The sequence below is a fragment of the Pagrus pagrus genome, assembly GCF_965226575.1.
Source record: "Pagrus pagrus genome assembly, chromosome: 11".
In the NCBI taxonomy this organism is placed as follows: domain Eukaryota; kingdom Metazoa; phylum Chordata; class Actinopteri; order Spariformes; family Sparidae; genus Pagrus; species Pagrus pagrus.
The window spans coordinates 31,231,864-31,257,961 of NC_140195.1; the positions used below are offsets into that span (position 1 = coordinate 31,231,864).

A 26,098-nucleotide genomic window follows, 5' to 3' on the forward strand; every position below is an offset into this window, starting at 1 on the left:
AAGCGTGTGATTGGCAAGTGGGTCAAACAGGTGCAGCGAAAGTGGCCAATAGGGGGAGAAGGTGGAGTTACGTTCGGGGATGCTCGCTCGCTGATGAACACATACGAGACATGGAGGATCCGTTTGAAACGTCAGGCTGACAGGGGGAAGTTCATCGGCAAAGCTGTTGTGGGACTGCAGCTGCAGCCTGCATGGTGTGTCCTCCGACAACAGAGGGACATGGGTTCAGACTCATGTCTTAACACCAGTTGGGTTTACACCAAATTCTGTAACCAGCCTGACCGGTACAGGCAAGATGGCTCCAGTGCCAGTGCAAATGATTTCGTTATTCTTTGCCACAGTCTGTATTTCAGAGCTGAAACCTTTGTCTACAGAACGTGTTTGATTGATTACTCAAGCGCAAATAAGCTGAATAATGAGTCTCATAGTATCTGACATATTTTGTTGTAACATATAATCTGCACTCTTATCTAGCTGACCTTTTACCTTTACCTTTTTTTTCAAGGGGGAAAAAAATCCAAAACACTTGACTTCAGTGTTTCAGTGAAAAACTCAGTAATGTATTGCATTAACTGGAGAAATCCAGACATACACTAGGTTAATCACTTAAAGGGACACTACATAGTTTTGGAGAAGAAATTCAAACTAAGAATTTTCATATTTACAATATTAATGAGGTAATAACACAAACTCAGAGATATGTATTTTTTACCATAACTGAATAAACAAGCTGTTCTCAGAGGAAAATAAGGTCCCAGGACACAGGACAAGTAAAAAAAAGTTTTGGGTTGTGAAATTGTGTTGTCCTTTAAGGTCAGTTTGCTTATTCAGTTTATTCAGTCATGAAAACAAAGAGAGTTAGTTTATTTAGTTACTTTAAGCAGAAAGAAAAAATAAAATAAAAAATTAAGATCTTCAGTAGCTGTTCAGTTACTGTTGCAAGCTACAAAACCATGCAGTGGCACACAAATCTGAATACTTCCTCTGCATTTTGATACTTTCATCTGATTTGATGCTAAGTCATACTTCTCGTTTTCCCCCAGATGCTGCATATAGATCCTCTGTCCACATGGGGGCAGGCATTGTCTACTACAGTGAGAGAGCCTTGGTCAAAATGAAAGCAGAAGAACCACCTCGTGTTTACTGTAAATGTTTGCAAAGTGAGTTCTCTATTTATGCTGCTCATTACATATCAACAGCACAGAATGCCGCGTTTGCCTGAATGATTTGTAGTCTGTTAAATGAAATCATGACTCACATTTGATCATGAAATAAGTCATTTTATTTGTATTATTGTTTATTTCATTCAAGGACCCCAGTAACTTACACAGAGCACTTTGGCATCCCTTTGCCTTATTCAAATGAAGGTAAATGAAGGTTTTGGAGACATGATTGAGTTTCATTTTACATGCTGGCATGCATTTGAATTTCAGGTGCTCTCCTGTGTCTGTTTGTTTAGGGAAATCACTGCAGCCTCCCCACCTGTCTTCACCTCTTCCAGCGTCCAACGAACTTCAACGGACAAAATCCAGGTGAGAGTTTATATTTGGGTTACTTGCTGGACTACTGTGGTATTTTTAAAGGCTGGGAACAAATGTGTGCTGTGGATCTGATGTCATTATGAATGCAGAATAGCTCCATTCACACATTTTCTGGGAATATCCATTTGTAATGACTTTTTTATTTCTATTTTGAACCTTGCCTAAAGTGGGTCTTGTGACACTTTGCCACTGCATTGCTTTTGGTGTGACCGGTACAGCTCATGGAGGAAAACAGTGTTGTGAAAGGAATATGCTGAGAGGAGATACACTTATAGAGTCACAAGGCAGGACAATGGAGCGCTGTGTGTAGGACTACTGGAGTTGCCTGGAGCACAACAGTTTGCCAAACGACACTCTGCATTTAACAAACTTTTTCCTGCCTGACCACAATGGCTAGTTTTGTTATGTCTGTTAGAAAGGAGACATTTTGTGTCTTAGTATAAACTAAGAAAAGCTTTCAATACAAAAGTGATTTTTATTTTAAATCCTAAAAGATCATTTTAATTCTATGTCTGAAGAAAACTGTTTTTACTTTTCAAAATGTATGATGTCCTTTTTCATGGCACATGCTCAGTGGAGTTTAAGCCGGAAGCTATATTTGGGTTTGTGTGACCCCCTTGTTTTGTTCTCCCTCTCACCCCTGAAAGGAGAGCATTGTGACTTGTACTCTTCCTGAATTAAGTGGCAACAAAACCACCGACAGCATTCTTTAAGAAAAGAGGAACATTTTTCTTTTGTTGTCCTGTCATTGTGGCGGGTGTTCAGTTCTACAGTTATTTTCAAAGTTTTCGGGAAGTCACAGCTTGAATTGAATATATAAAGGAAAGTTGCACTTAACTTTTTGGGGGACAAGTTTTTGAAGTCAGGTTCTAACTTGTAGGTGGAGTTTATTCAAAGCTTTTGTCAGAGGAGGTAAGTTTTTTACTTATGTAAACTTAACACAAGATAATTCAGTAACACTTTGTGCTATATGACTATTTAATGAATAGTTTGAAAAACACTATAATGTACTTAAGTAGATATAAGGACATTTAGGTGTTTATTAATGTATGGTCAACAATTTTAACTTATGAACCTATGAAGACATATTTTTGCATTTTGTTTGTCACAGCTTCTACTGTACTGTAATTCATTATCTGTTTCTACATCACTACTCACGGGTGCCCACAGCAGTTATGGTTGTTGACAAATAAATATAAACACGTATATCTGCTTACAACGTTTACAACAATTATGGTGTGTTATAAACCATTTATTAAAAGCTTCATGCTGCTTATAAATACTGCAAAGCACTTTTGCAGTGTAAGTTTGTTTTACCACATTAGTCACATTGACTAGAACATTGTTTTGATATTCTGAAAAATTGCGAACAGAACCATTTCTTGCATGGCGATGACTTTGTGTAATAGCAGATGACAAACGAAACCCTGATTTTTTTTAGTTTTGTCTCCAGACACATGGTGATGTATAGCCGAGTTGTTCATCTCAGGGTCAACAGGTCATCAATAGCTGTGCTCACTCGCTCTGACTGTGACCAGGCCATGAAGGAACGTGAATTCTCTGAGAAAGGTAAGACAGATGCCTTACTGTGAATTACATGCGATCATACAATGTTTTCTCCACTGTACAACTAGAATGTGCACATCCATCTACGGAAATGATTCCTACATGCATCATCTGGCCCTTGTAAATTTCCCCACTAAGTAGCTGTAGAAGTGTAATGAGCTTTATGGTAACAGAACACTGCCTGGGTATCTACCTCTTTGCCAGAAAAGACCAACTCTGCTTGTTTTCTGAAAGTATATCAGTAATTCACAGTTGTATGCATTCAGGGTTTTATATTTCAAGCAAGGTTTGTCTCTACCTTTATGAGCATACATACTGTTCACAGTCAACTCATGGTGGATCAGGCTCAACCAGTAAAATGGTAAGCTGCTGCACTACAGAGTGAAGTTAGTGTCAATAGTTGTTTCAAATGTGTGTTTCATAATCCATCCACAGATTAAAAGATTCAAGACCATAAGGTGGCACTGTGAAATTCATTAGCACATCTTTGCTGACATAGAGGCTGTTCACACCTGGGATCAACACCCATGGACAGCTCTAGGTACAGGTGTCAAAACCACCAAGACGTATTGAGGACGCATTTGAGATCCTATCTCTCAGACCTCAATTAGTGGCAGTCTGAGACCGCATGTGACCAAATGCTTTTAGCAGTGTGTACGCACATATGGCCCCATTGAAGGACAGCCTACTTAACTGATGATATCCCCTGTGAAACTATGAGAATTTCAAATTATTGCCTCTTTAGGTACAAAGTGGTATTACAGGACAGAATGGGCTGGGGCTTGTTGGTTAGCATGATGATTTCAGTAGACGTCTCTGCTAAACAGTACATAAATGTCTTTAACAGAACGTCAACACTGTTGTTTCTTCACACTCTGTTGACGATGTTAGTTCATTTTTTAAATGTTTTTAACCACAATTCATGTCATCATGTTATAAATTGCTTGTTTAAGTTGTGTAGTATTTATTTGTAAAATTGTTATACATTTATTTGGGCTGGATGGGATTTTGTTTGTTGATATGAAGACACATTTGTGAATATTAAAATGTATTCCCAGCTTTCATACACAGTTTAAACTTTGATTTTATTTGTGGATCATGAAACAGGCATTTGTCACAAATATTGTAACAACTTTCTCTCCATATGGTACTGCTGCATTGACCCAACCCAGGTGTTACTGCAAGGTCACAGATGGCCGATGACCTTCTGGGTATCTAGCAGCTGACCTCAGATCAGATTTAGTTTAGTGGTATTATACACCTCAGTGCCTTCCTACATTAATCCCTAGATGGCCCTTTCTAACACAGTGTATCAATCTGTGAAGGGGAAAGCTGACCCGAGCTGTCCTTCAACATCATGTACAATACTTGTCAGTGTTAGTGAAGAAAAACCAGAGGAAAACTTTTTTTGTGCTTCGTCTTTAAGAAGGTTCTTTAATATCATAATATCTTTTATAGTGCCATTGTCAAAAAAACTTCCAGTAATTATTAATTATGTCTACTGCAATGACATAAATATATTTTGCATTGCATTGCTCTGAGTGGAAATGAGTGAACATCATTCTGCCTTTGCTTCTTCACTTATAATATGCATTATATTATGTTTTTCAACAGTAGCTGTGTGTGTTTGCTGGGCCTTTATACAGTGGGGGTTCTTTGGCAGTGTTAGAAGAAATTATAGTGTATCTGTGAAGATATTTAGCAGAGGGGTGTGTGTGTGGGGAAAAACAAGAGGTAATGTATGTGTATTTTATCCATGCAGTAGGTTTGCATGAATCTACATATATTTTGTATTTGTGCTATACTGAGAGATAAAGGAAGAGGAGAGGGTATAGCATATGTTTTGTGTTCTGCACTTATCGTAAAACAACTCTTAGACAAAGTGTGACAGTGTTTACTGCTGCTGTGCTTTTAGCAAATATCCATCTTTACCTCTGTGTCATTATCACTGCACTTATTATGGATTCACAAACAACACTCACACACACACACACACACACACGCACGCACGCACGCACGCACGCACGCACACACACACACACACACACACACACACACACACACACACACACACACACATATAGTAACCCGCCCCCTATACTCATTCCAATTGACACACTCGGTTTAGCTTTGTGAGAGATTGTGAGTTTGCATGTGCATCTGAGAGTGTGTGCACATTCCCCTTTGTGTGTGATTGTGTGTGTGTGCCCAGTAGACTGAGTTATGTGCGTGAATGGAGTGAATGGTATTTGACCATGTGCATTGTGTTTTATGAGATGAGCAGGCTTTAATGACTCTGTCACCAGTAAATGGGCTCTGATTTGTAGCACAGCTGTCGCTCCACACTCTGATCAACTCTGGCCTTCTGGAGACACACGCACGCACGCACGCACACACACACACACACACACACACACACACACACACACACACACACACACACACACACACACACACACACACACACGTGCACACACATGCACGCACACACACACAGTTTGCAAATATTCAGCACACACCACCACAACTAAACATGCGTATTAAACCATACATGCTCACAGTGCAGTTCATGTAGATTGGGATTCTGGCACAAACAGTCTCATTAACATGTGTTGTCGATACCGAAAGCAATTGCAATCTGAAGTCTAATCAGAGCAAAATTACAGCTGTTCAGATGCAGGCTGCAGTCAGACATTAGATCTCATATCCAATCAATGCACCTATTCCTCAGAGATACCACAGATCTATACCGTGCTATTGGTAATATGGCTCTGGTCCCATTTTTGTGGAGACAGTGCAGATGTAGTTATGTTATTCATTAACACATTGTGCAGATGTTACAAGAAGGCTGTGTGGTGTTGGTGGAGTTCCTTGTGAGCCAAAGAACCAATGTCTCCATGTTTCCAAGCATCATGCCTTCGCTCCTCCTGTGCACTCAAGGAATCAATAACCTATCACAACAGTGAAGCATTGTAATCTTGGTAATAATATCTCTGCCCGGTGCAATTGTAGTTTCCCTGTATGCCTGTTTGGCTAATCAAGAACTTTTACAAAAGAGAATTTCTTAGATGAACTGAATTTAGTAATGAGATTAGAGATCAGGTTAGACATGACAGTACTGATGTGTATGCTAATGAGGGGAATTTAGCTGTGTTCTTCAACATGGACTGCCAAGGGTTTCTCAGACAGAGGGAAGTTCAGCCTGGTACAAACAATATTATTCAACAGAAGAAGTTTACTATGTTTAGCTCTTGGTGGTGCAGTTTTTTTTTCTGACTAATGAGCCCAGACTAGCCAAGTTTGTGTGGGCTTAGAATAATCTTTTAAACACACTCTTGAACTGTGTTAGCTTTCCAGTTTTCTACGTCCTCCTTTGCCATAAAAGAGTCAACATTTCATTCCAGATTTATTTTGCCAGTTAAGTTGCCACTTTGCCATATAGTTGGTAAATTCATAAGAGCTAGATGGAGTAAGTCTGCATGAGATTTTTAAAAGGGGGAAAAAACAGCTGCACTGGCCTCTATGAGTAGAAAGTGTCTCTTTGACCTTTAACAGCTGAGTTTGGCCTGGTGTAGTCTGTTGTAATTGTGACCACACCAAGGTGTTGTCATCATTAGTTTGCAGGACAAGCCAGATTATTAGACTGCTGACTTATTATGCTGCTGTTAAGCAAAAGAATCCTACATTACATACATCTTTTATTATATCCTGTCTGCCACAAAACCTCGCACCGCCAGTCTGTAATGCAGGCTTTCTGTTGAAAATCATACTGTGTTAAGTCTTAACCTCAACATTTCACAAAACACATTTCACAAAAATGTAAATGTCCCTTGGAACTCTGAAAGCATGCTTGAAACAATTAGGACTGAGAGTGATTGTCGCACACAATAGATAGAAAATGACATTGAACTGTTGGTAGGAACTAGGGGTCCAATCACAAACAAGAGATGTTGTCCCACCTTTTCCTGAAATGTTGTTTTGTTTTCTGAAATGTTTTCTGTGTTTTGACTATCAGGGCCATTCTTAACTGAGATAACCCAAAAAACATTATTAAGTTTACTTTATCAGACTAAAGAAAGCTTCTCCTGGACCAAAGACATTAAACAGTGTTCACAGACTGCATGATACAAGAAAACTAAAGTTGATGTTTATGACTTTGCTTTTATTGGGGAACATTTTAAAACATGTTTTACATCAGCTGAATTATAATTGTTTTACATGTTTGGTAGAATTGTTAATTTGGCTCTCTGTGGTCCCTGCTGAAGGCTGTGATGGAGTGTTGTTATAACTTCTCACCAGCAGATGCCACCATTGCAAAGTATTTACTGAGTTTCACAGGTTTGTAGTCCACAGTTCTTTAGGTTTGCTTTATAGCAGTCGGCCCTCTCCAAATGGTTGCATTGATCTATCCATCTGTCTTGTTTACTCTGCAGACTTGGGGCTTACTGACAGTGTAACAGGTGTGCCCTTTTGATTTCATGGAAATGTCACTGTAATCTTATGATGATGTGTATGAAGAGAAAGAGTGTGTGTGTGTGTGTGTGTGTGTGTGTGTGTGTGTGTGTGAGAGAGAGAGAGCTCAAAGCAAGCCTGTACATTATCAAGTTTGAAATGATTTTCCATGTTATACTCTTTCCCAGTATCATGTCCTTTGTGTCTTTAACTCTCGTCTACTTCACCGCAGTGGCCATTCCACTCATGTATGCTGCACCTTGCTGACTTTAGTCTCATTATGAGGCCAAATGAATATGACGAGTTGTGACATTAGGCTACAGCTGGAACAAATGTGCCAGCCGCTTACTCTCCAGCCTGCCCAATTTCTTTCTCTCCGTTTCTCACTCACGTACACTAACATGTGCTCACTTATTTTTCATGGAAGGGCTTGGTGGGGTTGATGGGTTTGCAACAATATTGGAAATGTAGATGGGCCTGTGTTTTGAATTGGATTGCACGCTTTGATGCAGAGACAGATTGTAAACTGTGATTTTATTAAATCCTTCATTAGGATTCATCAGTGAGATTGGATCAGAAAAAGGTCACTGTGCAGATGCGCCCCCCACCTCTCTCATCTTTGCTCTATCCCCCCTTATATATATCCTCCTCCCCTTTCTCTCTTGTTTACCCCCCCACCCACACCCCCCCACCCCCGCGCCTCCACTCAGGAAAACATAAGGGACTTGCTCTCACCCAACATCTCTCCCTCATGCTCTCTTGCTCTCTCTCTTCCCTCTCTAGCAGTTGCCCGAAACAAATTTGCAATGAAAATGGGGAAAAATGATCATCATGGGCCTGCTAGAGAAACACAAGGTGAAAGTGACATTATCCCCCCAACCCTGGACCCCCCCCCACCCTCCTCACAGCCATCTAGGCTGGCGCCAGTGGGACGCCTGTGCCACAAATCATTTGTATACTCTCATTTCTGTGAGCTGCCCGCGATGTTGCTTACTGCTTAGCGAGCAGATGACTTTCAGAAAGAGGAGTGAATTGGGAGGGAGGGATGAAGAGATGGGGAGATGAGAAAAGAGGAGCAGGAGGAGGAGGGAGCATTGAGGGGGAGGTGTGGCAATTTGCCGGCGTGCGAGGACGTCTGTGGGAGTTGGATCTGAAATTGGGAGGGAAATTGTGTGTGCCATATGTCAAGTTCTGCAAAGGAGGTTTTCATTGTGCACCTATATTGTGTGTGTGTGTGTGTGTGTGTGTGTGTGTGTACATGTATATGTGTGTTTATTTTCTGTTTCAGAATGAAGCATCTGGGTTGTTTATTGAATCACCTTCACCATTGTCTGCTCTCCCCGCTATTATCACTGAAAGAGCTGCAGCCCCCCCTAACAACATGGAAATGGGAAATGTGGCACACATATTGTCTGTAGCTACTGTTTGGTCATCTTTGTCTCTCTCACATGTATGCACACACACACGCCCTTCCCCCAACCCTGCCTAGTGTGAGACATCATGATTCTTCTGGTACACTGAATACATTCTCCATGCAGTCTGAGCATTGGTTCATGCAGGCAAACATGTGACATTAGCAGGAAAAGAGTATTGTTTCACCTCTGCTACAGACACACACATACACTTGAATCCCCAGGTTCATAAAACAATCATAAACACACCTATAACAGCATGCATGCATATGCACACGTTCACCTTCATGTGCACCAAAACATCCACTCTGCATGTGTGCCCCCCCATATGCACATCAACACACACCCAGATTCTTAAATAAATATGCGCATGCAAACTCATACACAGATATCAGCTTTCTGCTTAAACACAAACATTTCACCTCTCTCTCATCCAAACACTCCCCTCCCTTACACACACACACACACACACACACACACACACACACACACACAAATAGTAAGGTTCATGTAGAGTAAATATAGAGCGTAGACACTGTGGCACAGTGACCTGCAGAGGAACCCGCACACTTTGTCTGCTAGTTCCACAGGGGCCTGTGCTTTCAGGAAAGCTATGCAGTATTCATCGCTCAGTCACTGGGACACATGAGGCAGGATGTTAGTAACAGTAAACAGTGAAAGTGTGCTGCTCAGCAGGGCACTGTAACTGTTACACAATATGCACTAGATATGCTGTGTGCTTTTGTGTTTGCTGCGTGATCTGTGAAGAGGAACAGCTTCCTTTCCCAAAGTGTGAATCATTATGACATTTGAGGATTGAGATTCTGTTTTCCTTTTTCTGTTTTGATATGTCTATGTAAACTGTTAGCCATGTGCTTGTGTGTATGTGTTTGTTGTTTCATGCTAATGTGTGGCTGGATGTTCATGTTTCATGTGTTTATGTGTCTTCTTTACGCTCCACTGCTTGCTTTGAGAAATAGGTCAATTTCTAATTACCCTAAAGGCTGTCTGAGTATGGACTGTCTCAAACATACACACACATATAGAGAGGGAGCTCCCTGTGACCCACATTCATCAGATTCAACCCCATGGGGCATCCAGGGAGCTACAGGGGAGTCATGCCCCTAGCATGGTGCACAGTGGCAGGGTCTTGACTCTGAGATATGCAGCCCTTCCATCCAGAGGAACAGCAGACTCCAAGTCTATTGTAGTACAATACTCACACACCCAAATGAACATGGAAATGTTTTCGGTCATCCATCCTGCCCATGCTGGCTAGTAATTGATCTCTTCCTAATGTGAGTCGAAAATAAGAAATTGGGAACAAAATCCACCATCCTTGCTCTGTGCACAAACAAATTCCAAGTTCAGCCAAAGTTGATTTGAGGCTTCAGCAGTCGTTGTTGGACAAATCAAGTAGATATCTTCTAAAGCAGGGCTGCCCAAAGTAGGCCCACCATGATGTTTGATTTGGCCCGCCAAAAAAAAAAAAAAACATACATAAAAATTTAATTTAAGTTTTAGTTACATTTTTGTGAGATAAGAAAGCTCTATAAATATGTAGGATTATTTTTCATAATCTGAACACGGTGGGCAGACTGACACATACGCTCTATCTTACGCTCAGCACACAGCGCAGCACAAGTGTCATTGTTAGTTTCAGACTGACACAGTTGTTATTTTCACGCCCAGCGCCCATATTGTGTAAATAGCAAATGTACCTGTGCCCACCTGTGCGCCCCTGGTTGTGTTGGTCTTTAAGTGAGGTGTGGTCAGGCGCACTGATGGCGGATTGCTATCCTGAGGCAGCAGAAAGCGACGGCATCATAGACCAACAAAAAGCTGGTCTAAGGTCAAAGGCACAGTGTGTTTCCTGCTATTTAAAGAGTGCATTATTGAGACAGTAAGATGCGTCTACACAGGCGGGTTCACACCGTTCATGTACTCATTTTATGATTTGAGAGGTTGCTTTCAGTTATTTGAAACATTTCCATGAACACACTCATGTCACTGTAACAAATATCGTGGCCCATTTAATCAGCAAAACTGAAAGCTGTAGTTATAAACTCTCCAGAGGAAACGAGTCAGGAGTTTTAAATAATCAATGAAGTTTATCAGCTGTTCCTTGTGCACAAATGCGCATGTTAATGTAGAGATACACATATGGTTTCTGCTGCTGGAGGATCGCTGCAAATAATGTCATTAATATTTTCCTCATTAAGGACGTATTTCACCCTCTCATCCCACCTGTTAGTGATCAGGATGATACTTTTTATGACCCGTACCGCCTGATCCACAGACTGAGATCTGCACACACAGAGGGACTCCTCCTCAGTTAAATATCAGTTTACATTTTCTTATGCAGTCAAACAGAGTTGTTGATGGGACAGACGATTGTGAAATACACATATATTCAACCTCTCTATTTTAACAAAGACCTTCCCCCAAGCATGGAAAACTGCACATGTAGTCCCATTACATAAGGGTGGGGATAAATCAGACGTTAATAATTACCGACCTATTTCTAAACTGTCCTGTCTTGCAAAAGTTTTAGAATCATCTGTTAATAATCAGATTAAAGTGTTTCTCCACAATAACCAGGTCTTAAATCCACGCCAATCCAGCTTCAGAACCAATCACAGTACCATCACTGCTATAACCTCTGTTACAAATGATATTGTATCCTCCCTTGATAAAGAAAAATATTGTGCTGCACTGTTTGTAGACCTATCAAAAGCCTTTGATACTGTCGACCATTCCTTGCTCCTTCGGAGATTAAGTGAGGTGGGTTTTGACTCTGACTCCTGTAAATGGTTTCAAGATTATCTGGCACAGAGAAAGCAATGTGTTGTTCTAGGAAACAGCCGTTCTACATTTTTAACACTATCAAAGGGAGTCCCACAAGGTTCAATACTGGGACCTGTTTTGTTTACAATATACATCAATAACATTACGTCCAACATAACAAATTGCAATGCCCATCTTTATGCAGACAATACAATTCTGTACTGTTCCGCTGACACTGCACATTCAGCCATTCAAACCCTTCAACAAGCATTCGATCAATTGCAGTATACCTTATCTCATCTGAAACTAGTTCTCAACTCAAATAAGACCAAATACATGCTATTCTCTAAAGTTAAAGACATTAATGACCCTGGGTTATTTATCACCACTCTCACAGGACACAGTATTGAAAGAGTCTCTGAATATAAATATCTGGGTATCTGGTTAAATCAAAAACTCACTTTCAAATATCCCATTGATACTCTGTCAAACAAGTTAAGACAAAAAATCGGTTTCCTTTACAGACACAGAACCAACTTCCCATTGTTCAGCAGAAAACGGATCGTAGAAGCCGTATTCTTATCTGTTTTAGATTATGGTGATGTCATTTATAGGAATGCCTCTGCCTCCACACTTGCTGCCCTGAACCCCATTTACCACTCTGCGATTAGATTCATTACTGGTAACAGCTATTTGACTCATCATTGTGTTTTATATGAGAAGGTGGGCTGGGCTCCTCTAGCTTTAAGACGGGACAGGCATTGGCTCTTATTTATTTATAAAGCTTTAATTGGAAAAATGCCATCATATATTACTTCTTTGCTAAATCAGTCTCATACTCCATTCTCAACTCGCTCAAGTAACTGGTTGACACTCAAAATTCCACGGACAAACACCTCATTTGGTAGAACTGCTTTTAGTTTCTCTGCAGCATCCACCTGGAATCATTTACAACTAACATTAAAACTACAGACACTTGTGTCTCTGGGTCAGTTTAAAACTATGATAACAAACTCCTCTGTCTATGAATGTAATTGTTTTTTAAATGGATGAAACTGTCTTCTGTGTTCTTTCCTTCTTTTAACTTATGCTGTGTTGTTGTTGTCTTATTTGTATTTTGTGTTGTAAATATCTGACTTGTACTCTCGACATCATTGAAAATGAGGGCTTGCTCTCAATGATTCTCGAGATTAAATAAAGGTTTAAAAAAAAAAAAAAAAATGGTGAGGCAGAGGGTCCAGCAGCCGAGGATAACATCCCTGTCCCTCAGTGAAAACGAGTGTTACTCTTTAATGTGTGTCAGGCTCTGGTGCACCTGGCTCTTAAAGGGAATGAGAGATGACACTCAGATTGGTTTGATTTATATTCAGGACCTATGGACTGGTATTAAGTTAGAGACTGACATTGTGAGAAGTGAGGCAACACAGTGGAAAAGTTTAAATCAGCTTGTGATGAGTACCAAGAAAGGCAAACAGCAAGAAAGCAGGGCTAAGCGGTGATCCATTTATTTCTAAGGAAAATTCCTCTTTTCTGCAAGGATGAGAGGCTGGGTTTGACAGCCTCTCCAGTCTGTGGCTTATCCAGGGAGGTTGAAGACCGTGGCCTAGGTTAAGTTAGAGTCCAAACGTTTGTGTGCTCCTTTTAGTAACTGAAAGCTTGTGCTTCCTTTGCCAATGTGTTACAGTGGGAATAAGCAAAGAAAAGTTGTGTGCCGTTACAAACTCCCTGACCTCATGGCAGTTTGCCAGAACTGCGGTGCATTCAGGTATGGCTCAGCCAATGGGAGAGAAGATATCTGAATCTGGAAAAACCTCAACACCAGGACCTATGGCATTTGGGTGCACTTTTCTTTTTTTTTTCAGGCTTTGCTAGTGTGTGGAGACCGCATGTTTTTCACAAATTACATGCTGGCCTCTTTATTGCTAGGACCATGTGGTGAGGTCCCAACACGAACTTAAATTTCTTTATGCAACCCTGTGTTGTATAATGACAAATAAATCACATTGAACCTTGAATAGGTACCAAATCTAGTGATAATCCATCTCATAGTTCTTTAGAAATTTCTCTCAGAACCATAAATGAAGAGCAGTCAGGAGATTACCTGTGTCAGTAGCATGCTCCCTTTGGGAAACATAAATTGTCCGTAGAAAATTTAGTGCAAATCTATCTGGATGTTGATATGCCTATAATATACCTTATATACAGTTTTGAAATGCAGGGTCTCTCAAAAGTCCGCTTAATGGAATTAAGGATGACCTGCGAGTCCACAGAAGAATTGCAGGTAATTGGGGTTGTAATTATTACTGGGGATCACAGACACGTGCTGTGGACATGATTAAATCTCTGACCAGTGCAGGTAATATTGAAATCACTCCACCCCCACAAGAGAAATAAATCCTGTTTTGATAGAGTGCTGTAGTCATGAGTCCTAAAACCCTAAAATCAGTTTTTGAGACTACAGAGGTTGTCGGGGACATTAAACGTCATCACAGCGAACACGGAGACTCATCTACTCACTAGTCCGTCTTTACAGGCCCACTTTAGTTACAAACTATTCTTACTCTGACTTTACAACTTGTACATTGATCAGTTTATAGAAAACCTGTATAGTATTTGTGTAGTAAGACGCTTAGTGGTGGTGACGTTTAAGTCATGTGACCGTGATGTCATCTGTTTATAGCCTAACATTAGCTTTTTACTGCTAGAGATTTAATTTACGCTTTGAAAAACACAAACGTTGTGTTCATCGGTGAAGATTATCTTGATGAATAAAACGTGTACGTTTCATAAGCTTTGTTGTCACAGAGTTTATTTTCGATGATATCCCAAAATCCAATTCGAAAATCCCATAGACTTTTTGTGGAGAGAACCATGGTGATGCTACCTTCAGGGTTAGCCTACAATAATATGTCATCTCTACTGCTCTAAATGGATGAAATCATAGAAATCGCAGCGACAGACTCAAGGGGCTTTCCCTTTCATTTTCTGTTTTTCTTCTGATTTGCTTAGCAGAACAGCCGATTTTTTATTTTTTTTTTTGAACAGGGAATTTCAATCACTGTCGGACTTGGCCGCCAATTCAACATGCTCAGTCGCCGAAAAAGCTGCCACCAGGAGCTGACTTGTGCTAACTGTGCAGTATACAGGTATACAACAACAGCGTTGCCCTGGCGTAAAAGGGCCCTTACATGCCAGCATTAAAGGTCCTGCCCTGCCGACTGCACCAAGGCCCCAGGCTTTAAGGCACATTCAGCAAAACACTGAAACCTTTCTTCAACAAACAAATACACCACTGAAGCATAATGAGATCAATAACAAGTTATCTAAATGCAGTTTTACAGTAGGGAACACTAAGTTGTCTTTCAGACATGAAAGAGAAGAGGTGTTCTTGTTTGAACAGAGGCTTCTCTTTATGAAATGCAGATTCTGTGAAAAAGTATTCTTTCCAAACTTTCCCAAAGTCTCAGAGTCAAAAGTGACTTGAGACAAAGTTTGTTTATGTCCTCATTGTGGATGTGGAACGCATCTCCCACCAGCACATAGTGTTTTAACAGACGCTTTGTATGAGCTCAGGTGTCACACAAAGTTGTCTTGTTTTGCAACAGAGCGCCACTTGTGACAAACTGCAAACTTTTCAGTCAAGTTAGAGAATAGACACTTTGATACTCAAATCTTTAGTTTGGTGCCTTCCTTTCTCAGACCAGGTGGGCACCATTGAGAGGGAAATTTCTTCTTGGAGGGTGTAAGTTTGGGTTGTAACTCATGAACGGGATGGCTTTGAAAACACAGGCTGCTGAGTGAGTGAGTTTTGTAGACACTGAGCTCCTTTGCGGTTGCATTCTTCAGCCCTCATGAATAATTCGGCAGCAGCGCTTGTCACTGTCGTTGTTGTTGTTGTTGTTGTCGGCTGTGGTGCCACTCCTGTCTGAGAGAGACGGAGGAGACAGAGGACTCTTTACACTTCAGTCTCCTCTGCACTTCCTCTTTCATTCACAGGGAGAGGAAGCAGCACGGCTGTGTCTTGAGTGTATATGAGGGAGAGAGAGGGAGAGAAATAGAGAGAAATCTTGTCTGCCTGTCTGGCATAATGGCCTGTTTGTGCCTCAGTAATGGTTTGAAGGAAGGAGGAGAGGCAGGCAAGAAAGGAGCAACAGAGGACCTAACTCTTTCCTGTTTTTGTATCTGCATGTTTTCACTTTTTCAGCATTTCTAACTTTTTAACATTTTTGGAAATACACTTCACTTTCTCATTTAGAGTGCGAGCAACAGCTGGTAAGCTTAGCTTAGCACAATGACTGGAAACATGTGGAAATAGCTAGGTAACAAGATCTGCCTACCAGCACCTTCAAAGGCTGACAGACCAGGCGGACACTCAGCCATCGGCCAATGTCAGGGGTGACAGTGAGTGTCTGTAGACGTAGTTGTTGCGGTGTGTCCCACACCGTTGGCCCATGTTGGTCATTTTTGGTGGCTTTTTGGCCAATTGAGCTTGTAGAACTGGCAGCGGGGCCTGTTGGTGAGAGAAATCCCTCTGATTTGCTGTTCAGCTAAGCAAATCAGTACAGAAATGGAAAAAGAAAGGGAAAGCCCCTTGAGCCTGTCGCTGTAGTAACCATGATTTTAACCATTCGGTGCAGCTTCTCGTTCTTTTTCCACCTCTGCCTCTTCTCCAGGGCCATTTGCAATTTTTTATCAGACATATTCTTGATTAGAAGTGGCTGTATAAGCGTCAAAAAATGCTGCTTTATCATAACAATGATTTATATATCTGCAATCTTGAGTCTTCTGGGTTCCCTTTTTGATTGACAGCTACAGACTACTGCTACCTGGTGGGATGGAAAGTTATTTCCTCTCATGCGACCCCAGAACTTACAAGCTAGTTGGGGTCGACTGTAGTCTTTGCAGTGTGTTCAAGTGCAGCTTTTTGGACAAGACACAGGCTATGCGAGGTGATGCAACAGTCAGTCTTCATTGTAGCCACTTCTTGGATGTTGGCTTGGTGTGTCAGGGCCCTCAAGCTTAATCTGTTCAAAAATGTTATGAAAATGACTACATTGGCAGTGCCAGATTAGCTGTTCCCCCCTTCTCCACTCTTTAGCCCTTTTCACACAGATCAATCCGCAATATCGCTGCAACAAAGGCTCGCATTTATGCCGCCTTTGTTTGTTCACACCGAACAAACCATTCCACGTGTTTTTTTGACAAAGGTTTTTTGCTCTAAATGACATCATATAATCACCATCAGTAAATAGCGGACCCTGTCTGGCCCCTTATTCGCAGAGAGGGATGCTGAAGTCTAGGTCGGGTAACACTGGTAACACTGTCACTGTCATTAGCGAATTTAAAATATGGTAATTTTTATATTTTGGCCTGGCAAGATATAGACACCCTCTTTATGTCACTGAAGTGATACAAGTTAAAGCAACACTAGGTAGTTTTTCGACCTTAAAATAATATTTCTAAACTCAGTTAAGTGGTAGAATAACGGTTAATAGGATGAACGGTGATGCCCCTGCAGCCTGAGGGGGGTCGCGCCAGCAGAAACCGCACTGCGTAACTTCCCAGAGCGGGTAGGGACATACCTGACGTAAAGAAGTCTAGTGCGACCTGCTTTACGACACGTTTATTCATCGGTGGCTTTAGCCAGGAGCTACTTGGATTTTTTGTAAACCAACGCCGTGGCCAAGCCAGCTAAAAAAGCCAAGAAGGTATTGTCTGAGGAGGTGAAGAAAAGAAAAAGAGAAAGTGATATAACATGAGCCGGACACGGATAAATGTTGGACCAGCTTACACTCAGTGGTGCGAGCTGAAAGAACTGATGGTGACCTAGCCTTGATGCTACTGGATTTGTAAGTCATATATTACATATACATATTTATTATCTTACCGACTTTTACTTTGAGTTGATTTGTTGTTATGTGGTGTTCATTGGGGCTCTATTTGTCCACAGTTTATAACCGTAAAAAAGCCGGGAGATAAGCTAATGCTGTCCGTTTCGATAGCTTGAACGTTTTCATGTAGTGACTGTAAACGATGACTAACTTACTAAAACACTATGAACGTCTTGTCTTGAAAAGTTGCGGATTTCTTAGTTCATGCAGATAATCAACGTAATTGTTGAACAGTGTGATCGGGAGGTAACGTTAGCATGCTACTTACTGTTGTCGTACCGAGTTGGTTGTAGTTATTACTCCGAATACAACGTCACAACTTGTGATTGTATTTAGTAACTCCCAAAAAAATTGTTATATTTCAGACGTTACTAAACACATTCACGCCCAAGCGTCGTGTTTTGGAAGTAACTTAGTCGGTGCATTCACTATAACCAACTCGAGATGAGAATAATTCTAGCATGCTAATGTGCTGTGCAGCCTATATGCTAACAAACTACCAACTGCTATCTCTGAATCTAGCTTGTTGTTGGCACTCGAGTGAGGTTTCACGTTTTTGATGTTTCCAAACGAGGCTTTGTGATTCGCCGGCTCCATCAACAAATTCACGTGTATTCATTTTCCCCAGGGATGCTCATACAGCGACAGTATTTACGACACTAGTAACAGATAATTGCGCTTTTCAACCAGCCGGGGGTAGTAATGAGTCCAAACTACCTAGTGTTGCTTTAAGCTCTTCATCATTGTTAATAGTTGCAGAACTAATAAATAACTTGAGTGAGGAGGATGTTCAGGGAAAGAAGGCTGCATACACACTTACTCTACATTCGCAGATACACTAAACTGCTGCTGCTAGTTGCTCAGAGTGTAGCTTTTATGAGGCCAAGACTAGACTGTTGGAGGAGACATGAACACCTGTGTGTGATTCATTTATGATTTCCATGAATGCAGCTTTCTATTTCCTCCTTTCTCTGGCTTGCTTGTACATGAGGGATTCGTCAATTCTGCTTTTATTCTGACTTCTGGGTGAAGTTCATTTTAAACCCCTTTTTAGCATTTATAGTTTACAACCAGTGTTGGGCAAGTTACTTTCAAAGTGCAATATATTACATATTGCTAGTTGCCTTCATTTTAAAGTAATATATTACGTTACAATATTACTCTTTGCGTAGAGTAACTTATTACACTACTTTTAAGTTACTTTCAACAAAATGCCCAAATAACCTATATAGAACAATTAAATAGCCTAGATCTGTTTAAATAAAGGAATGTCCTTGGACACAGGGATGAGCAGGCAGAAAAAGGATCAAAGTCTGATATGTAATGAGATGGGAATAAATATTTGTAATTGTAGGCTTAGTCATATGAAACACAATAGACCTATACCTTCTATAATGTAGCCTATAATGACATGATGAGACAAAAATCTCTTTTTCTATGCCTTTTTATTTTAGTCTACAGAGCAAGGACTGCATGGACATATGTGATTAAAGAATGTAGATTAAAGTGCGCTCAGAGGATCAGGCTTCATCATTAGGCTCATTTCAGTCACACAGAGACTGAACAAAGAAATTATAGGCTCTGCTGTATTAAACACACAGAGCCTATATTAACATGATCACGTTGGTGTGGATGGGTTCTTAAAAAAACAACAATAAACGCTTCACATTGGTCGGTAACATGGATTGTAATGCGTTACATGACATAACTGTAGTAATATATTACTGAAATATTAATGGTAATGTGTTATATTACTCCATTACTGCTAAAAGTAACTTACTTTTGTAACACGTTACTCCCAACATTGTTTACAACACTATCATTTTTAAAAAATAAACAATATTTTGAGTGTTTATTCATCATATGAAACATCCATAACTGGTATATAAACAGCTAATGAATAATTGTGAACATGGTATACTGTAAGTGCAATCATATTTATGCTATATGAATATACACAAACAAGTGTGTTAAAAAGCATGTACTAACACAAAATCACAAAAATCACTCTTACTAAATAAATACATTTCGAAATTTGGTTCACAAATATTAAACTGGCCAACAATTCATATTTTCTATACTCGATTTTTGGGTCAGATTTCAATATAAAGAAGTAAAAATTTAGACACTGATATATCAGCTGACGTACACTCATTATTTGCAATGATAAGGCCACTGTGCTTATCAAACACTCATGTCAAAGATAGGTTACAGTGCAGTAAACCAGAATTTAATAATTGTAAATTGCCTTGGTCATTTTTTTCTGGATTTAAATTGTTATTATTCTTTTGCATATCGGCTCATATCAGATACCATAACAAGGTAACAAGATCATTTATTTGCCATTATACAACACAGGGCCACATAACCAAAATGAGAGTTTGTAGTCCCTTCATGCTACACAAACATATACATGAACACATTCCTACCAAGGAAATAAGTCAGTAATGCATTTTTTTAAATATGAGTTGGGGGGATTGTAAAGAGTAGCAACAAGATGGTGTCCATCAACTTTGACTGTGTGTGAGCACGAAGCATCAATGACATCGCCCCTCTGTAGTTTTGCGCTCTGTCAGCTCGTAACACGCGCAACAGCTTGATCCAGGTGGATTAGCATGTTTCAAATACTGACTCTCTTTTTTAAAATGAACGTGCTCCATGTTTGGGTAGGATTTCCACTGGTCTGTTTTGGGTCAGGTCAAACATTGTGGATCTCTACTACAGAGTATCAAATAAAAGTTTTTTCTTCTTGATAAATACAATTGAAAAATTACAATTGTAAAAACCTGCTTTTGCTTTGCCGTTATGGGTTGTAGTCTATAAGTTAAATTTATAATAAAATAAAGTGTGCAAAAGCACAGGGGTCTATATAGTTTGTATTATAATACACATGTTATAATGTAGTGACTGTGGGTTGCTTCATCATTCAGTGCAGTATAATGTGTGGTTGCAGTCAGGGGGAACCCCTTAATGCTCTCGCCCATCTCACTCACTCACTCACTCACTTACTCACTCACTCACTCACTCACTCACTCACAAATACACACACACACACACACACACACACACACACACACACACACACACACACACACTCCAATAAGTACACATCTAAAATAAAGTAAACACAATGCAGGGCAAAATGATTGTGAAAAGAGAGGGGCAATGGAAGGTGTATGTGTTAGGGACGGAGGGGGGCTGAGCATCTATTTGCATGTAAATAGCCAAGTGCGCCAGTCCTCTGCTGCGGCTATGACAAAGAGCATTCATGGATTGCCTGGGCTTGTTTGTCATCCATCAGTGAGAGGAGAGCGGCAGTCAGAGTGGTCTACAGAAACAACATGAGAGAGAGAGAGTGAGACAGAGACAGAGAGAGAAAGACACAGAGAGAGAGAGACAGTGAGAGATAGAGAGAGAGATAGAGAGAGACAGAGAGAGAGAGAAAGACAGAGAGAGAGACAGAGAGAGATAGAGATAGAGAGAGAGAGAGAGTTGGCAAATGGCTTCTCCATCTTCAGCATCACTCACTCACTCACTCACTCACTCACTCACTCACTCACTCACTCACTCACTCACTCCACTATGCCTTCCCACCATCCCTATCTTCCCCATCTCTCGACGCACTTTGCCTTCCTACTTATGCTATTTCCCATAACTCTGTTCAACACCCCCTCCTCCCCTTTTCTCTTTCTGTCTCTTCTTCGATTTCCCTGGTGGACTCTTACAGTAAACTGCCTGCATAATTTAAATGCAGTGCCTTCCTTTTCAAATGGATGGTGTGCAGGACAGGAGGAGGGATCAGATAAAAAAGGGGAGAAATGAGGGGAAGCAATAAATCCCATTATCACATACTGTATATTGAAAAGGTCTAGAGCCCAGACTTTATGCATAAGGCCTAATCAGCCAAATGCACCAACTTAGAAGATGTTGTCAAACCCACAGAAGAATTTTGAAGGTCTTACTTGGCTGTAAAGTTTGTTCATTCTTTTGTGTTGTATGCATTTGTTTCAAGTTAATCTGTGCAAGATCTGTTGCCCTGTCTTTATCCATTTCAATTTGTGTGTGTGTGTGTGTGTGTGTGTGTGTGTGTGTGCAACCAAGCCTTACAGTGATGTGTTGCCTTGGCTTCCTCTCCAAACTGATCCCATGCCTTAAAAAGCCTTCCACACACTCTTTATTTTGTATTAAACTAAATAGTTTGAATGAGCAACTACTGAACTGAAGACTGAGCCTGAACATGGCGCGGGTATGAGTGGTGATGCGTTCACTTACTGTTGTCTGTACTGAAATGTATTTGAATTGATGCGTTCATGAAATGATTTGAACCAACAAGTGATTTATAACTTACACCTCTAGTGTTTGAACAGAACAACAGTGTTTTATTAGAGTTAAGTCTTATTGTCACCAGTAGTCCACAGCATGATTTCCTATTTCTCTTTCTGGCCTTCCGTCTATGTGGTTGTTTCTGACATAGGCTAGTTTCAAGGATACATTTTTGGCTAAAAAAAAGTTTTAACAGGTTCGGTCAAAAATATAGAAATGATATTCTCTACCTGGATATTACTCCAGTTCTTTGCATGCATCACCATAGATAGAAAATATACATATGTATTTTTTTATTTTATGTGTGTATAGAACGATGCTTTTCATAGTCATATACACTGTACATGTCTGTCATAGAGGTAAACAGGCAAGCTGCAACCATTGTAATAAATGTGTTACGGGTTAATACAAACTCAGTACCTCAGTCTACATTAACTGCGTCGATGTAAACAGAATGCCTGTTGAGTTTGGGTCGGGCTCGGCCACTACTTTCTGGGACCCGGTCGGGTTCAGACTGAGTCTGAGCCGCACTCTAGACCAATCACTTGGGGATGCCTTTTTTCAATTGGGGACAAAAGCCACATCCCCCATTTTGTGTGTCAGTGGCTGAGGTTAGGGTTAGGGCAAGGTTTGCTTTTGGTAAGGTTTTTTTTAAATCCGGTAAACCCACAAAAAATAGGCCATTGAGTCCTTTCTCATTGGATGTAGCAGGGAGTGAGACATCTCACTTTTTTCTCATCTCTGTTAAGAGTTGCACATGTACAGTACTGATCAGGTAGCTGGCAAGGTTCGGGCAGTGACATGAAGGCCAATGACATTGTAACGGTAGTTACTTTAAAGTATCTTTAACTTCAGTCTCTCTTTCAAACTCAGTGGCGACTGAATGATGTTAAAGTGCTGCTTGAACAGAGACGGATGGAAAAGTATTAACTAGCCAGCGGCCTGACTTCAACATATGTCATAGAATAGCAATACAAATTAGTGTGTCGACCTGGGTGTCATGTCTTCATTGAGCTGATAAACAACGAGACTACTGCAGAGTCATTTGACATGGGAGAGCATGTACACATTCACATTAAAGACAAAAGCCAGATGTTAGTGGGTTTTTTGCCCAGTGTAATAGAGGTATAAGTCTAATGTCCCCAAAATATGTGTGTACGTTTGTGCGTGTGTGTGGAGTCAGCGACCCTTCTCCTATTATTGATGTAGATCTCCTATCTTGTCTTTTTGCATCTGTTTCTCTTTGATATAAACACTGCCTGTCAATAACACATTTAGCAAATGACGAGGACTTTGCCATTGACTGTAAATAACTGGATTCTCTTGTTTTATCTCTCTGAAGTGCATTAGCTACTGTTGCATCAGTCTTTTTGTTGTTTTGATCATTTCACTCTAGGTTTTTTCCCTCTGTTATCACTGCATTGTATTAGTGCAGGATCATTCATTTTCTTCTCAAAATGTGATTTAGTCCCTTGAGGTCTAATTAGCCTTGTTGCAAATGCAGGGCTGAAACAGGCGTAGCCAGAGTTTACTCATTGTTTTTGCCACAAACTTTTCCTGCAGAACAATGTTTCTGCCTTGCCATATCTTGTTGCCAAAGGAGACAGCTTATCACTAAAACCTTGTTCTGTAAGTCAAAAACGACTTAAACCTGCAGGTAGAAAAACATCCGCCAAGACATTTTAGAAGACTGTTTAGACTTACATTAGGCCTGAGCGACTTGTAAATCCTGATGTGTTAGCAGATTGTCAATTTTCAACACAAACAGGTAGATGCTGACTGAGTTGGATCCACTTTCTTTTTGGACATGGAATACATAACATTGCTGTCTTCATGTTACAGTTATGGCAGCAAAGGTGTCCTTTTGGCCTTTTTTTGGGCATGACAAGCATCTACAGAAAGAGATGCAGTGCTTGTGTGACATTTGGCAGTTCTCACAGACTGCATCAGTCTTGGTTTTTTAAACTTATTTTGTGGTTGAAGTCTTAATTAATTACCATCATGAGCGGAGGTTCTGCTGGCCCTTTATTAATTACTAACAGTGCACAAGTATAGAATGACATTAAAGGTGCTCTCGGGTTTTTATGTCCACTAGTAGTGTTATTGGGCAAAGTTTTATACAAGTAGATCTCTATTTTGATGATATTGCACACATGCACAAGGTTTCACTCGCACGCATATGAATTATTGCTACAAACACCATGGTGAAGTCTGCGGATGACACGGCAGTTGTGGGGTTGATCTCCTGCAGCGATGAGACTCCCACAGGGAGAAGATAACAGCCCTTGAACAGTGGTGCCAGGACAACCACCTCTTCTTGAACGTCTCCATGACCAAGGAGGTCATTCTGGATTATAGGAGGGGGGGAGCACACACTCCCCAATAACCATAAACAACACTGGAGTCGAGAGGGTGGATAGTTTCAAATACCTGGGAGTTCCATGAGGACCTGTACAGTGGCCGACGGGTGCAAATCACAACAGCAAATACGAACGTCAAGTTAAAAAACACAACAGCAAGAGAGAAAACACAACTGCAAGTTGGAAACCACGATTGCAAATTCACAAAACACAACGACATTAACCAGAAACCACATCAGAATTTTGTCAACCAGCAAGGGTGGGACTTTTACTTGTTGAATCTGATTGGGTAGATCAGTGTCAATAACCTGTTACTGACACCGAAATGTGCGGTCTGACCAGAAATGATACAGAAGGAGAAGCATACCGTAAGAAGCCTCGCCGCCGCACATCCTCGCCAGTAAGTTTGTGTTTGTTGCTGCTGTGTGTAAATGTACTTGATGGACAGGCATTGGAAGTAACTATATAGCTACATGTGAAAGAAGAATCATCAAACTGCAGGATTTATTAACTTGACAATGTTGAGTATGATTGACACCCACTAGCTTGAGGCTAAGGCTAATACAACTACTCCACAGATAGTGTTACACTTCACGTTACTGTAATACTAATACTGAATACTGCGCAGTTTCAGTGTAACATCTCCTGGTCACATACTGTAGTCTCGCATTGTATTCAAACCAACACAAAGGTGCACAAATTGTGCTTTTTGCACAGTTATAAACACTATTTATGTGCTTTTGGTATATCCCAAGTTAACATACAGTTGAAGTCAAGTGTTCTGTTAAATTGACATTATTGCACTGTGTGGTGATTTTGCCATTACTACACATTTCAGATGATACTGGTATAATTTCTCTTTCTGCACATACCTACAGTTACCAGCAGCAAGGCATGTTGTCTGACAGTGACCCACCACAGACACACACTGCTGGACATCTGCCTCACAGCCGAGGCGCAGGTTTGTGGCCTGATATGTTCCGATTACTTTGAGCTACAATGAACTATTGCAGCCTTAAGTAGATGTACTAACGGTAATATTGCTGTGTCTTCATCTTACAAGTAATCCTGAATCTTTCATGTTTCCAGATCATCTGAGTGACCACGTGAAGCTCAGCTGTTCCTGCTGGACCCAACAGAGGAGGAAGTTATTGCTTGGCAGGTGTTGTGCCTCAGTGAAGTGACAACCAGCATCAGAAAAAGTCTGGGTATCTACAGAAAGATGCATCAGGACAAGCACTGTGACCTGAGAGCTCTATTACCAGCCGAAAAAACCCTTCACCTCAATGGAGGACATGATCTGGACATTTACATTAAAGTTGTGGCTTTGATACATTGTGCAATTGATATACATAATTTATATTTCCATTTCATTGGCTATGAATAAAGTGCTTCATTTTTAAAGAAAGTTTTGACATTTTGAAATGTAGTAGTAAGGGTCCTGTCACATCAGAGAAATATGTTCTTTACAAAGGTCTAATGTAATTTCACTGTTTAGAAACAGTTGCATTAAGGAGGGCTAAAAGGCCTGGTTCATTTAATCCTGGCTATGAAGATGTTTTGCTAGTTATCCTTTGATACAGGTAGTAAGCAGCACAAAACGTTTTACAGTCAAATGTTATTACTTGGTTGACAGATCACAATACAAGTTATACAATATTCTCTCCAGTATTTTAAAAAGGAAATCAAGCATGTCATCCGCAGCGTCGACAAACACTTTAAAACATTAATATGGTAATAATAGTCTGACAAGTAAAGACTTCAAG

General features: G+C 40.5%; 1 protein-coding gene across 2 annotated transcripts; it reads left to right on the plus strand.

The window, feature by feature from the left end:
• Positions 1-117: 117 nt before the first annotated feature.
• On the plus strand, positions 118-25,877 carry LOC311265689 (uncharacterized protein). Of its 2 annotated transcripts, none has more exons than XM_084367605.1 (7): positions 118-194; positions 1,044-1,160; positions 1,312-1,367; positions 1,460-1,532; positions 2,983-3,110; positions 25,211-25,293; positions 25,422-25,877. In XM_084367605.1, the coding sequence occupies exons 2-7, from the start codon at positions 1,150-1,152 to the stop codon at positions 25,428-25,430; spliced, it is 360 nt and encodes a 119-aa protein (XP_084223731.1). In that variant the 5' UTR covers positions 118-194; positions 1,044-1,149; the 3' UTR covers positions 25,431-25,877. The 2 variants fall into 2 exon arrangements, with proteins under 2 accessions (XP_084223731.1, XP_084223732.1); XM_084367606.1 differs by having other exon boundaries at positions 2,995-3,110.
• The last annotated feature ends 221 nt before the right edge of the window (positions 25,878-26,098 follow it).

Excerpts from the sequence above, each read along its gene's own strand:
- LOC311265689 (XM_084367605.1), top strand. Across the intron at positions 1,533-2,982 it reads CTTCAACGGACAAAATCCAG|TTTTGTCTCCAGACACATGG; the intron begins GTGAGAGTTTAT and ends GATTTTTTTTAG. Across the intron at positions 3,111-25,210 it reads ACGTGAATTCTCTGAGAAAG|TTACCAGCAGCAAGGCATGT; the intron begins GTAAGACAGATG and ends ACATACCTACAG.